The sequence below is a fragment of the Phlebotomus argentipes genome, unplaced genomic scaffold, assembly GCF_947086385.1.
Source record: "Phlebotomus argentipes unplaced genomic scaffold, Phlebotomus argentipes genome assembly contig_2, whole genome shotgun sequence".
Taxonomy (NCBI): domain Eukaryota; kingdom Metazoa; phylum Arthropoda; class Insecta; order Diptera; family Psychodidae; genus Phlebotomus; species Phlebotomus argentipes.
This window is the reverse complement of record NW_026776162.1, coordinates 3,575,995-3,588,402: the sequence shown is the minus strand read 5'-3', so window position 1 is coordinate 3,588,402 and position 12,408 is coordinate 3,575,995. Positions and strand designations below refer to the sequence as shown.

Sequence of the window (12,408 nt, the reverse complement as noted above, 5' to 3'; positions counted from 1 at the left end):
TGATCACAAAGGCGAAGGAGAAATTGGAAAATGTCTTCAGAACAATGTGTTCTCGCTTCTTTTGTGTGCGATTCTGTAACTTCCTCAACCCAGAGCGCTTGTGTGAGTGTGCAAGCACGCCACTGCCAACGTGACTCTGTGAAATATGCCGCCAGCCGCCTGTTCCAAGTCTCTGGAGTGGGCAAACTCACGTGGCGAGCGTCGTGCATCTTCTCCAGCTTTCCACTGATGTCTGGAGTCTCCAAAGTCGGATTGCACAGCCAGTCGTCGTCGAATCACTAACCAGTTCAGTCGTCCCATTCGCGCGAATAGGGAGCCAATAAGTGTGCCAGTCAGAGATGCCCAGTGGGAACTCCTGCCAGTGATCTGCTGGTCAGTGAATGAGGTGTGCAATCCACTAATTGCCATTGAATTATTTTTCTCCTTCAAACTGAACCTCTATTGCGCTCCATTGTTGTGTCGATTACATAAGACATTCGAGAAAACACAATCCAGACATTCTCTCTCTCTCGCTGAATCTCAAACGGAGATTCCTCACCCAGTGCTTAGTGTTTACTCCACGGAGCTGACATGGAAATCTACAGAGGATTAAAAAGTCTGTTCTTATTTGGTAAATATTCGCTGATAAATCGCTATAATCAAGCTTAATCACTTCCGATTGTGCACCAGAAATAGCATTCATAGCAGTGACTCGAGTGACGCTCATAAGAATTCAAACCAAACCATTACCACAATATCAAGTTACAAAGTTATCTTCAATAGCACGACACGCGGAAATCAAATTTTCACATTTTTTCTTCATTTATCCCCATATCTGCAACGTATAAATAACTAATAAAACGATAATCACATCCATTTTAAGGCACAATACAGTATTCCTTCTATTACCTCACTTCCTTCTCTCTAACCATTCAGAGCAAAAGTGCTGAAATTAACGTCATCGGCATTCATTGGAAATGAGCACGTGGACGAAATGTGCAAAAATCCTTTTATGTGACTCTTCCTCATTTGCACAGAAGAGAGACACTTCCAGATCCTTCACCACCCCAAAAACCCAGTGACTGAAATATCCCAACACGTCTCACAAAAGCCGATCCTTTTGACGTCATTACCACTCTTCAATGGGGAGACAATTTCGTATAATCCTGCGTGGGATTCACAGCCTATTCACTCCCCCAGAGAAACAGAGAAAGAGAGTTTCATTCACTGACAGAAAACGTGGTCGAGAGACATCATGACGAAATTGGACGAGATTATCTAAACTAGAACTTTCGCGTTATTCATCCTGTGGTTATCTAACATCTAATTGACATGTACACGATTGCCGGTGGAAATTGACTAGCAATTTATTAACAATACATTTTCACCATGCAAAAGCACTTCTCGCAGCCGGACGATAAGAAACGGAAAAATAAATATATTCTCATGATTTGTGAACGACTAACAATGATAAATTATTGTATTTACTACAGTCTTTTTTTCACCTCACCCACTCGCAAGATCGTTCTATAGTAAAATGCATAAATTTATTATTATAATTTGATGACTTGCAAATTGCATAATACCCACAGCTGTGTATTTATATTTTTAAATGCAAGCACTCCATTGCAAAATCCGTCTACCTCTCTGTTGTGTCTCACAGACGTTCTAAGGCGTGTAAATTGAGGAGAAATCAGAATTGATAGATTGTACAATAATTCTCTATTCCTGAGTCATTACAACATCTCAAAACAACAACGCCACGCGACACGACAATCAATATAAAGCAAACAAGAACACACTATCAAAGCCCAATGAAATCAAAGGAAAATCAAAAGAGTCCTTTGAAGTTCCTCGACATGTCTCGCTTTAAGGGTGGGTAAATAATACCTTATCTAATAAGTGAACGCACTATTTTCCTGAGAACATGGAGTATCTTTGTGGTGTTGTGTAATGTGCAATGACCATAAAGTATTGAGATCACTTTTATTGATTTACCTTTGAATTTTCCCGAACAGAGAAGCGTGCTTTCCCGTGTGTGTGCTTTTCCCAGAAGGTTATTCAACAGCACATTTCATAACACATTTCCATTTCATTTAGAGCATTGGCAGAACAACAGAACATTTTTGTACCTTACTTCGCAAATGCAATATCCAATGAAATGATGTAATAGTAAAATACCCTCCGTTGCATCATATAACACTATTAATTCATCAAATTCCATGACCTGCATCAATTCCATCCACAGCCACATCTCTGTGCCAGTAATTAAATAATGCCAGGAGACAACAGTGGCAATTCTTCAGGTGCGCCAACCACCAACACCAGCGCCAGACAACAGAGCATCCGGGAGAAGCACACAGTACATTGGTTCCGTAAGGGACTCCGTCTGCACGACAATCCCGCCCTGCTGAGCGGTCTTGTGGGCGCCGTGACTTTCAGATGTGTCTTTGTCATTGATCCCTGGTTCGCCGGTAGCTCCAACGTGGGCATTAACAAATGGAGGTGAGACTTTCGTCACCTCAGGAGCACATTTTCCCGCCGACAATGCGCAGTCACGTGGATCAACCATGTGACTCTTCCAGTGTGGAAAGCCGCCACTACACTCCGTTTTCTCCACATGTAGATTTCTCCTGCAGTGCTTGGAAGACTTGGACCGAAGTCTGCGGAAGCTCAACTCTCGATTGTTCGTCATTCGCGGCCAGCCTGCTGACGCCTTGCCGAAGCTGTTCAAGGACTGGGGCACCACGTGTCTCACCTTCGAGGAGGACCCGGAGCCATTTGGCCGGGTGCGTGACAAGAACATCTCGGAAATGTGCAAGGAGTTGTCCATCGAAGTCATCCAGAAGGTCTCGCACACACTCTACAAGCTTGAGAAGTAATCATCACCAGTTTCCCGGCACCCCACGCAACTCCCTAGTGGATTGCACGGCTGATAGAGTGATTAATGTGTCCATGTTTTTGAGTTTTTGCAGCATCATCGAGAAGAATAGCAGCCGTGCCCCGCTCACGTATCATCAGTTCCAGGCCATCATTGCCACCGTTGATCCTCCTGCTCCTGCTGAGCCCAGCGTGACGCAGGACACCATCGGCAAGGCCTACACACCAGTGTCGGAGGATCACGATGACAAGTACGGAGTGCCCACGCTCGAGGAGCTGGGCTTCGATGTTGACATCCTGAAGCCGCCCGTGTGGGTGGGCGGAGAAACAGAGGCTCTGGCGCGCTTGGAGCGTCACTTGGAGCGCAAGGCGTGGGTGGCATCCTTTGGCCGGCCCAAGATGACCCCGCAATCCCTGCTGGCCAGTCAAACGGGTCTCTCGCCATACTTGCGCTTCGGCTGCCTCAGCACAAGGCTCTTCTACCACCAACTCACTGATCTCTACAAGAACATCAAGAGAGCCTATCCGCCGCTCTCTCTCCACGGCCAGCTGCTCTGGCGGGAGTTCTTCTACTGCGCCGCCACGAAGAATCCCAACTTCGACAAGATGTCAGGCAATCCCATCTGCGTCCAGATTCCCTGGGACAAGAACGCCGAGGCTCTCGCCAAGTGGGCAAATGTAAGTTGGAAAATGCTTATGTAACAGCATGTCTTCTTATTCACTCTGGAAACCCCCTCTTTCGTCCACATGTAGGGTCAAACGGGATTCCCCTGGATCGACGCGATTATGACGCAACTGCGGGAAGAGGGGTGGATCCACCACCTGGCCAGGCACGCGGTCGCGTGTTTCCTCACGCGAGGCGACTTGTGGATCTCGTGGGAGGAGGGCATGAAGGTGTTCGAGGAGTTACTCCTCGACGCCGACTGGTCCGTTAATGCTGGCATGTGGATGTGGCTCTCGTGCTCCTCATTCTTCCAGCAATTCTTCCACTGCTACTGCCCCGTTCGCTTCGGACGCAAAGCCGATCCCAACGGGGACTACATTCGACGATATTTGCCGGTCCTCAAGGTACAGCGCATGACAACAATTCCTATTAATACATCATCATCTCTTGATTCTCTCTCTTTCTCTTGCAGAACTTCCCAACGAAGTACATCCATGAGCCCTGGAATGCCCCAGAAAGTGTCCAGCGAGCGGCAAAGTGCATCATCGGGAAGGAATATCCACTCCCAATGGTCAATCACGCTGTGGCCAGTCGCACCAACATGGAGCGCATGAAGCAAGTGTATCAGCAACTGGCCAAGTATCGAGGCACTTCCGGCATTGACGAGACGAAGATTGTGGGCATCATAAAAGCACAAAATGCCTCTGACGAAGTCTGTTCAGGTCTCGTCCAGAGCATGGAAGGTTCTTATCTAGCCAGGTCAAAGCACATCCAAGTGGGCCAGCAGCATCCACTCCAGGAAGCCTATCCCGCTCAATTTGCCATGCAGATGATGCCTCAACATGAGGCACAGCAGCAGAACTTGTATGACAAAGTCCCGATGGAGGACATGGAGACATATGTGAACCAGGATGAATGCAGCAGCCGTCAACCGAATCCCCAGTACACTCGCATCATTCTGCACAGGAACATCGCCTACGGCGTCAATGATCCCATGAAGCCCCCCTCAAACGAAGTCCTGAGCTACTCAAACGATCAGAATCACGAATTCCAACAAATTTCTCGCTTCCCAGAGAATTTCCAGAATTTGAGCTATGAGGAAGCCATGGCACAGAAGATGAAACAGGAGGACGGAGACAGGCATGGCTTTGAGATGCCACATCCCTTCCGAATGGAGTCCAAGAATGAGGACATCTTCCTCGTTGCAGCGCCCCAAGACATGGAAGACACGCCCAATATTTGCGATGATTCCGGGGATAAGTAAATCAAATGTCAGTATATACCACCTGTTATGTGTGAGTTCTAGTATTCTTCTGTGGCACTGTCTAAATAGAATTTGTCGCGAAATAAGTGTTTTTGCACAATGTTGTTTTGTAAACACGCGCAAAACGTCACCATTTTTAAATTTTCACTAGTGCGAAGACCGTCCGCCAGGCAACCGCGCACAAAAAACCTCCACTTGAGGGCGCTGGAATCGTATAACACTTTATATAACAGTCGTTCCGTGCATTTCTGCGTGTGAGGGAAGTTGTTTTCTCTGCGGTTTTAGGCGAAATTACAAAGTAAAATGTGTTCAATTAGCGTCAGCACAGCTCTCAGAGTACTGAGGAACGTTCCTGTAATCGCACACACCCCCAATTCAAGGTAATCACAGTGAAAATACCCGAACTGCGGGACTCATGTCTGGATGGGGATGATGTAATTAACCTCTAAACGGGGAAAGAGGAAACATTTCTCACATTTCCTGGCCACTTTGCAGCCCATTCCGCTTTATCAGCATCTCAACAAGTCGGAGGAACTTTGCCTCAGAGGACACGCGGCAGGATCAAGCACCGGAAGTGTCGGAGAATGAGAAGAAACTGTCAACGCTGGTGGAGGAACTCAACAAGGAAGTGAGCGTCGAAAAGGAGAAGAATACGGATCTTCTGGTAAGTTTGCGGTGTGATTTGTTTGGGCTGTTATAGTGAGGATTGCCTGATTTGCAGGACAAGTATAAGAGGGCACTTGCCGATGGGGAGAATCTGCGTGTGAGGCTTACAAAACAGATCGACGATGCGAAACAGTTTGGGATTCAGAGCTTCTGCAAGGATCTGCTGGAAGTGGCGGATATTCTGAGTGCGGCGACAGACACGGTGCCTAAGGAGGAGATATCGGACAAGAATCCACATCTGAAGAACCTGTTTGAGGGACTGACAATGACCAAAGCATCCCTGGATCAAGTGTTCAAGCGACACGGCCTGGAGAGAGTCAATCCTCTCAATGAGAAGTTCAATCCGAATCTCCACGAGGCTCTCTTTCAACTGGTGAGACTCTTTTTGCCTATTGATTTGCTGGGATTCTCTTGACCAGATCCTCGTCTTTGCAGGAGAACAAGTCAGTGGAGCCAAACACGGTGATCGAAGTCAGCAAAATCGGGTACAAACTCAAGGATCGCTGTATACGACCTGCTCTCGTTGGCGTCTCCAAGTCCTCGTAACAAGTCATCTTGTCCTTTTGTTGGTGATTTCCCGCGAATTGTTGACTCTGTCGCAATCCAATAAACTAGTGGCAACATATTGTCAAATAATCAATTTTATTCTTCCATCTAAAATGAATTCAGACAAAATTTCACACAATCTTCAATGCTTGAATGCAGAACGGAAGGGATGAATTGGTTGATTCAGGGAGCGAAAATGTTGCAATATTTAGCATTATTGTGGAGTACATTATCATTTTGAGAGGGTTAAAGTCTTCAGAGATATCTATCTGCAGGTTCACAACTTTTTGAAACTTCTTTGTGTTGCATTATAGCTTTTTGCAAAGTTATCAAGCTAAATTACTTTACTTATTTTATAGTAACATTTATCAATAGGATTCTCGTAATTATGTCGTGTCCACTATCCGCGATTGGATCACCTCTAGCTGACGTTTGGCTTCGCATTGTGGGAAGTTGTTCATATCATAGTACTGTGGAGCGATCCTCAGAAGCCAGTCAGCTGCAAGAAAGCAAACACAAGACCATTAGTTTCGATCAAAGAATCCTTCCTTTCACACTTACGCTTCACATCCGTCACGGTCCTTATGTAGTTCTTCGTGGTCAGGACAAATTCATTGTAGATCACCCAGTCGGGTTTGTGGTCCAGACAAGTCGACGGATGAAGCTGCACCATTTGATTGTCCTTTATCGTCAAGTAGTGACCAGTGCGCTCCAAGTGAGCAACCTGACGCAGAGAGAAAAGGCGGTAAAGTGAATAAAGTTCTTAATGGTTTGCTGAGAAACCATTTCACAACTCACTTGCATGAAGAAACCCTGCACGAGTGCTTTCCTTATGTTCACGTAGTAGTTCTTCGACGTGAAGTCTGTACTTGTTCGCTTGAGATTGAATCTGTCCATGATCCTGGACAGCTGCTGGCGAACATTATCGGCCGATTTCAGTGATCGATAGTTGATAAAGTTCTCATAACACCACGTCGGATCTTCATTACCTGCGAAGCGTGAGACAATTGCGGTCAATTGACTGCTCTAAAAAACAACATCAAATGAGCAAAACTCACTCTGTTTGAAGGCATGGTAGACGTTGAGGAGCGTCAAGTGATCTCCGTCGATGTGTGCAAAGCGCATCTTTGCCTCGTCGGCCGCCCTCTTAGCTTCATTGGGACGCACGAAGCACTGCGGGACTAAATAAGCATTGGGGCACAGCAACGTCCCACAAATATAGTTGATTTGTTTTGTACGTTTTTAACCTAAGACTATGTCATGTCTCAGTCAGTATCATGTGCGACTTTACCATATTTTCAAAGCAGTATCTTTTGCATTATTATTGAAATTCTCTTTGTTTAAATTCTTCCAAATAAAATCAATCCATATCAGGCCTCAATTGTGGGAAATCAACATCTCAGAGGCAATATAGTAAAGTCACACAGATCATCTCTAGAATATTGAATCTTTTATCATTTGTCTCCATATTCCTTTGAGTGGATGTTTACCACCATCCCAAAGGGGCAAATAGAATATAAGGATGTCCATGGGATGGCTAATTTGAGAGAATTTAGAGAATTCATTGGTAGCATTTGCTATGTTCTCACCAGACAACATTGCCGTTATCGAGAGGATTTCATTGGAGCAATTGTGATTGCAGCTGGCAATCAGCATCTTCGCCAGTTGAGGATCCAGTGGGAATTCCGCCATCACAGCACCCAAATCCGTCAGATTCCCGTCGTCATCCAACGCCGCCAGATAGTTGAGTAGCTCCAAGGCGCGCATCAGCGTCTCCGGAGCCGGTGGGTCCATAAAATCAAAGTGCACGAGATCGTCGATGCCCAACTTCTTCAGCTGAAGTACAACAGTTCCTGCAACACCAGCCACGAGTTAGATTCTCCACAGACTCAAAAAAAAGGATTCTGGCTATGATTCCCACCTAGATTGGATCGCAATATCTCAGGATATGTGTTCTCTTGCATCTCATTCTTGTAGGCTTTCTCCGTGTACAGTCGGAAGCACTTTCCAGGACGCGTTCGACCGGCACGTCCGGCTCTCTGCTGGGCCGAAGCCTTACTGATGGGCGACACGAGGAGACTCTCCACGCGAATTCTCGGATTGTACACCTTCTGCTTGGCAAATCCCGGATCAATCACGAACACAACTCCATCGATTGTCAGTGAAGTCTCAGCAATATTTGTGGAGACCACGACTTTTCTTCCCACGGCACCGTTCGCTTTCTTAGGTGGCGCCGCCTCGAAAATCCTCTGCTGCAAGTTGGGCGGCAGCGTTGAGTACAATGGAATGCATTTTAGTTCGCCCACTTCTGGTCCCAAGTTGTCCACCTCACGTTTGATACGCTTGCACGCCTCCTCAATCTCCTCCTGACCCGTGAGGAACATCAGGATGTCGCCCTCAATCTCCTCGCACATGTGAATCTGGATTACCGTGCGAATTGCCGCCTCCAGATAGTCTCTCTCTGGCTCCGGCGTGTAGAAAATCTCCACAGGATGCGTTCTGCCAGGCACATTCATGAGTGGTGCATTGTCGAAATACTGCTGGAACTTGCCGGCATCCAGAGTGGCAGACATCACCACCAGCTTGAGGTCAGAACGCTGCCTGATGACTTCCTTGAGAACACCCATGAGGATGTCCGTGGCCAGTGTTCGCTCGTGAGCCTCATCGAGCAGAATCACTTGATAAGTTTCCAGCATGGGATCACTCATGCCCTCCCTCAACAGCATACCGTCCGTCATGTACTTGAGAATGGTCCTGGGCGAGGAGCAGTCCTCGAAACGAATGCTGTAGCCCACTTCCTGGCCCAGAACCACGTCCATCTCTTCCGACACACGCTGCGCCACCGACATCGCAGCCACTCGTCGTGGTTGCGTACACGAAACACCCTTGGTGCCTAAGGATCGTGCATACTCCACGCACCACTGGGGAATCTGGGTAGTTTTCCCAGAACCTGTAAACAGAAAACATCAACGTTTAGCCAATATCCTCGGAAATCCTCTGCAATCACTCACCAGTTTCTCCCACGAGTACAATCGTCTGGTGCTCTGCCAAGAGCCTCATAAAATCCGCCCGATACTCAAACACGGGCAGCGTGATTCGCTTGCGGTATAGCGAATGGTACCGCGGGGAGTACGGCCCACCCGTGAAGGGGTTGATGTTGTTGCTCCGACTCGTCGAGATGATATTCTGAGCCACTTGGGCGGCAGCTGGTAGCGCGCTGGCAGTGCTCGTGCCCGCCTCCGCGTCGATTCCCTTCTCGAGCCTACGGACAAAGCAGTTGCAGAGGGAAAACACGAAAATGAGCTCTCAAACGATTTCCCATAACAAAACAGGCGGCCGCCATTAAAGTTAGCACTGGAAAAAAAGCGCACACGCATCTCGATTTTGTGCCTTTTCACCCACCTTCGCTTCTTTATGAAGGGATCCATCACTTCTATCCGTTTCTTTGACATCTTGGCTGTTGATTGTATCGATTAAATTGCTGAGTTTGTGAAAAATTCTACAGAAAAAGGAAAAATAACTTTGTTACGGAAATTAGGAGGAAAAAGCAGCACGCACAAATTGACACTGACAGCCACAGAGTACTAAAAAGTAGTGCCAGATAGAAAATCGACACAGAGCCAAATTTCGTCCCCTTTTTCGACGCTGAAATACAACAATAAAAATACATAAATTACCCTAAATGATGATTTACTGTTTTATTCTGAATTAATGGAATAAACTAATTGTGTCTATTTATTTTCACTAATTTTACATTCGCATTTTTCGCGACTTTTGTATATTTTATTACACATGCACAAGTGCGTGTAAAAAACTATACTGTCAATCAGTGTGTACTAAAGAGTGCTCAGCACGTGTTTGGGGATTTTGCGTCCCTCGTGTTTTTCTCTATTTTCCCCCTGAAAATCATGGAAATTCCACACGATGAGGCGGAAGAAGACAAGAAAAACATTCTGGGCTTCCATCAGATGGAATTGGACGACAGGATCCAGAAGGTGCGTGAGGAAAATGAATCAGAATTATTTTTAGCTTGCCAATGTCAAAACAATGGTAAATTTATTGTAGGCAATCGCGAAACTGGGCTGGATTGAGCCAACAGTGATTCAGGAGAAGACCATTCCGCTGGTGCTGGAGGGGAAGGATGTGCTGGTGCGCGCCCGGACAGGATCCGGCAAGACAGCCGCTTTCGCGATTCCCACCATCCAGAAGATCCTGAGCAGCAAAGGAAGCGCGGCTGAACAAAATGTTGCAGCGCTAGTTTTGGGCCCCAGCAAGGAGCTGTGTCACCAAATTCGGCAGGTCTTCGAGGACTTGAGCACGCACTGTGGCCGCGTGGTGAAATGCGTGGACTTGGCGTCGAACGAGGTGACGACACAGAAGCATCTCCTCTCAGAGCGGCCGGACATTGTGGTTTCCACGCCGGCGAAGATCCTGCACCACCTCAAGGTCGGGAATGTTGAGCTGGGAGACAGTTTCTCCACTCTGATCATCGATGAGGCGGACTTGATGTTCTCCTTTGGCTTTGAGGCGGAACTGAAAGAGGTCTTGAGCCATTTGCCGGCGATTTATCAAGCAATCCTCGCTTCAGCCACACTGAGCGAAGATGTTTTGACCCTGAAGAGTCTGGTGCTGAACAATCCAGTGACGCTGAAGCTGACAGAGCCCGATGTTGCTCCCACTTCTCATCTGACGCACTATCACATCTCTGCTGAGGAGAACGACAAGGCAGCCATCCTGTATGCTCTCTTCAAACTTCACCTGATTCGAGGGAAGAGCGTGATCTTTGTCAATACCGTGGATAAGTGCTACAAGTAAGTGATTGCCTGGAAAATAATCTACTGATACTCGATGATGATGTTAAGCATGTTTTGTCTTGATCCGACATCACGAAAGTGTTGGTTGGACTGTGATGAACGACTAATCTTCTCTCTGATTTAACCACAATTCTCTCTCTACTGAAAATCCCCCACAATTCAATCTAATGTGAGATTCTCTGTTGCTTTCTAGATTGAAACTCTTCCTTGAGCAGTTTAGCATCAAGTCCTGCGTCTTGAATTCTGAGCTTCCTGCCCAAATTCGCTGCCGTGTGGTTAATCAATTCAACATGGGCATTTACGACATAATCCTGGCCTCCGATGAGCTTGCTCTGGAGCAGCCGAAGGGTGTCAAGAGCGGGCGCAAGAGGAAGTCCGACAAGGAGTCAGGAGTTTCCCGTGGAATTGACTTTCAGAGAGTGTCAAACGTGATAAACTACGATTTCCCGGTGGATGTGAGCTCGTACATCCACAGAGCTGGAAGAACGGCTCGTGGAAACAACAAGGGAAGTGTGTTGTCTTTCGTTAACACAAAAGAGAGGCCATTGATGGATGAGGTTGATGAACATCTCAAGGCGGAGTTCAGCATGGAAGAGAGTGTTTTGAGGTAAATTGATGAGTCTCTGTGTGAATCAGCCGGATTTGCAATTGATCTTGTATTCTCCATTCCAGGAAGTACCAATTTAAATTGGAGGAAGTGGAACCGTTTAGGTATCGCGCGATGGACGCCTACAAAGCCGTCACGGCGATTGCCATCAGGGAGAGTCGCCTCAAGGAGATCAAGTCAGAAATCTTCAACAGCAACAAATTGAAGGTATTTTGCAGTTGTGTACAAAACTCTTGAATCTTCTACTAATTGTCAATTCATTGCAGGGCTTCTTTGATAACAATCCTCACGATCTTCAACTTCTGCGGCATGATAAGCCTCTGCACACCGTCAAATTGCAGCCTCACTTGTCCGATGTGCCCGAGTACATCATCCCCAATTCGCTTAAGGGCGTCGCAAATGTCGCGACGAGACCTAAAAAGACACCGGCTGGCGTGCGAAAGTCAAAGAAGCAGAAGATTTTCGAGAAGAAGAAGGCCAATCCGTTGTTGTGCGCGGAAATTGACTATGCTAAGAAGCAAAAAGTGCGAATAAAGAAAAACAAGTAGACCAAGTAAGTGACACAATTTCATATCCTCTCATGTTCTCCTTTTCTGCAAGGAGAGAAGATGCTTCAGCCAGAATTCACACTGTTATTGGCAATGATCCAAAAAGTGATTATTGGCAAAATGAGAAAAAATAAGACAAATTCTGGCTTTGAACTTGATATTACTTTCGTGATTGAGGTCATTTTGCTGTTTATCTCAATTACTTCCATAATTTGCTAGACTTTGAGCCTCTTTTTGCGTTCTTGAGCAACATCAGACGATGTTCTGTCGCTCGAAAGGCGCTATTTTGGTGTGTTTCACAGTCAAATGACGTAAAGATAAGGAGAATATTTTAATATTTCTAAGCCTTATCTGAAGACATATGGAGATGCTTCCAGATTGTGCATTATGTAATTTTCATGTGATTCCTCTGGATTTCTGTGACGAGAAACATCACCTTT

At 46.5% G+C, this 12,408-nt stretch overlaps 4 protein-coding genes across 8 annotated transcripts; 3 read left to right on the top strand and 1 right to left on the bottom strand.

Annotated features, from left to right (window-relative positions):
- The first annotated feature begins 8 nt into the window (after positions 1-8).
- Positions 9-4,873, top strand: LOC132265069 (cryptochrome-1-like). 5 transcript variants are annotated; one of them, XM_059765520.1, is made up of 6 exons: positions 9-385; positions 2,228-2,484; positions 2,606-2,857; positions 2,919-3,537; positions 3,613-3,927; positions 3,996-4,873. In XM_059765520.1, exons 2-6 carry the CDS (start codon positions 2,255-2,257, stop codon positions 4,785-4,787), a joined length of 2,208 nt encoding a protein of 735 aa, XP_059621503.1. In that variant the 5' UTR covers positions 9-385; positions 2,228-2,254; the 3' UTR covers positions 4,788-4,873. The 5 variants fall into 5 exon arrangements, with proteins under 5 accessions (XP_059621503.1, XP_059621501.1, XP_059621505.1 ...); XM_059765518.1 differs by having other exon boundaries at positions 9-595; XM_059765522.1 differs by having other exon boundaries at positions 9-610; positions 2,955-3,537.
- A 110-nt stretch (positions 4,874-4,983) lies between these two features.
- LOC132265072 (grpE protein homolog, mitochondrial) lies at positions 4,984-6,089 on the top strand. Its single transcript, XM_059765530.1, has 4 exons — positions 4,984-5,167; positions 5,283-5,451; positions 5,509-5,826; positions 5,889-6,089. Exons 1-4 carry the CDS (start codon positions 5,091-5,093, stop codon positions 5,997-5,999), a joined length of 675 nt encoding a protein of 224 aa, XP_059621513.1. The 5' UTR covers positions 4,984-5,090; the 3' UTR covers positions 6,000-6,089.
- LOC132265070 (putative pre-mRNA-splicing factor ATP-dependent RNA helicase PRP1) lies at positions 6,077-9,673 on the bottom strand. Its single transcript, XM_059765523.1, has 8 exons — positions 9,402-9,673; positions 9,011-9,261; positions 7,921-8,949; positions 7,589-7,852; positions 7,058-7,180; positions 6,798-6,988; positions 6,561-6,723; positions 6,077-6,498 (listed from the first exon to the last, which is right to left on the bottom strand). Exons 1-8 carry the CDS (start codon positions 9,449-9,451, stop codon positions 6,386-6,388), a joined length of 2,184 nt encoding a protein of 727 aa, XP_059621506.1. The 5' UTR covers positions 9,452-9,673; the 3' UTR covers positions 6,077-6,385.
- Positions 9,674-9,829: 156 nt separating this feature from the next.
- LOC132262868 (probable ATP-dependent RNA helicase DDX56) lies at positions 9,830-11,977 on the top strand. The gene is made up of 5 exons (XM_059762327.1): positions 9,830-9,994; positions 10,065-10,810; positions 11,007-11,420; positions 11,486-11,627; positions 11,687-11,977. Exons 1-5 carry the CDS (start codon positions 9,908-9,910, stop codon positions 11,966-11,968), a joined length of 1,671 nt encoding a protein of 556 aa, XP_059618310.1. The 5' UTR covers positions 9,830-9,907; the 3' UTR covers positions 11,969-11,977.
- The last annotated feature ends 431 nt before the right edge of the window (positions 11,978-12,408 follow it).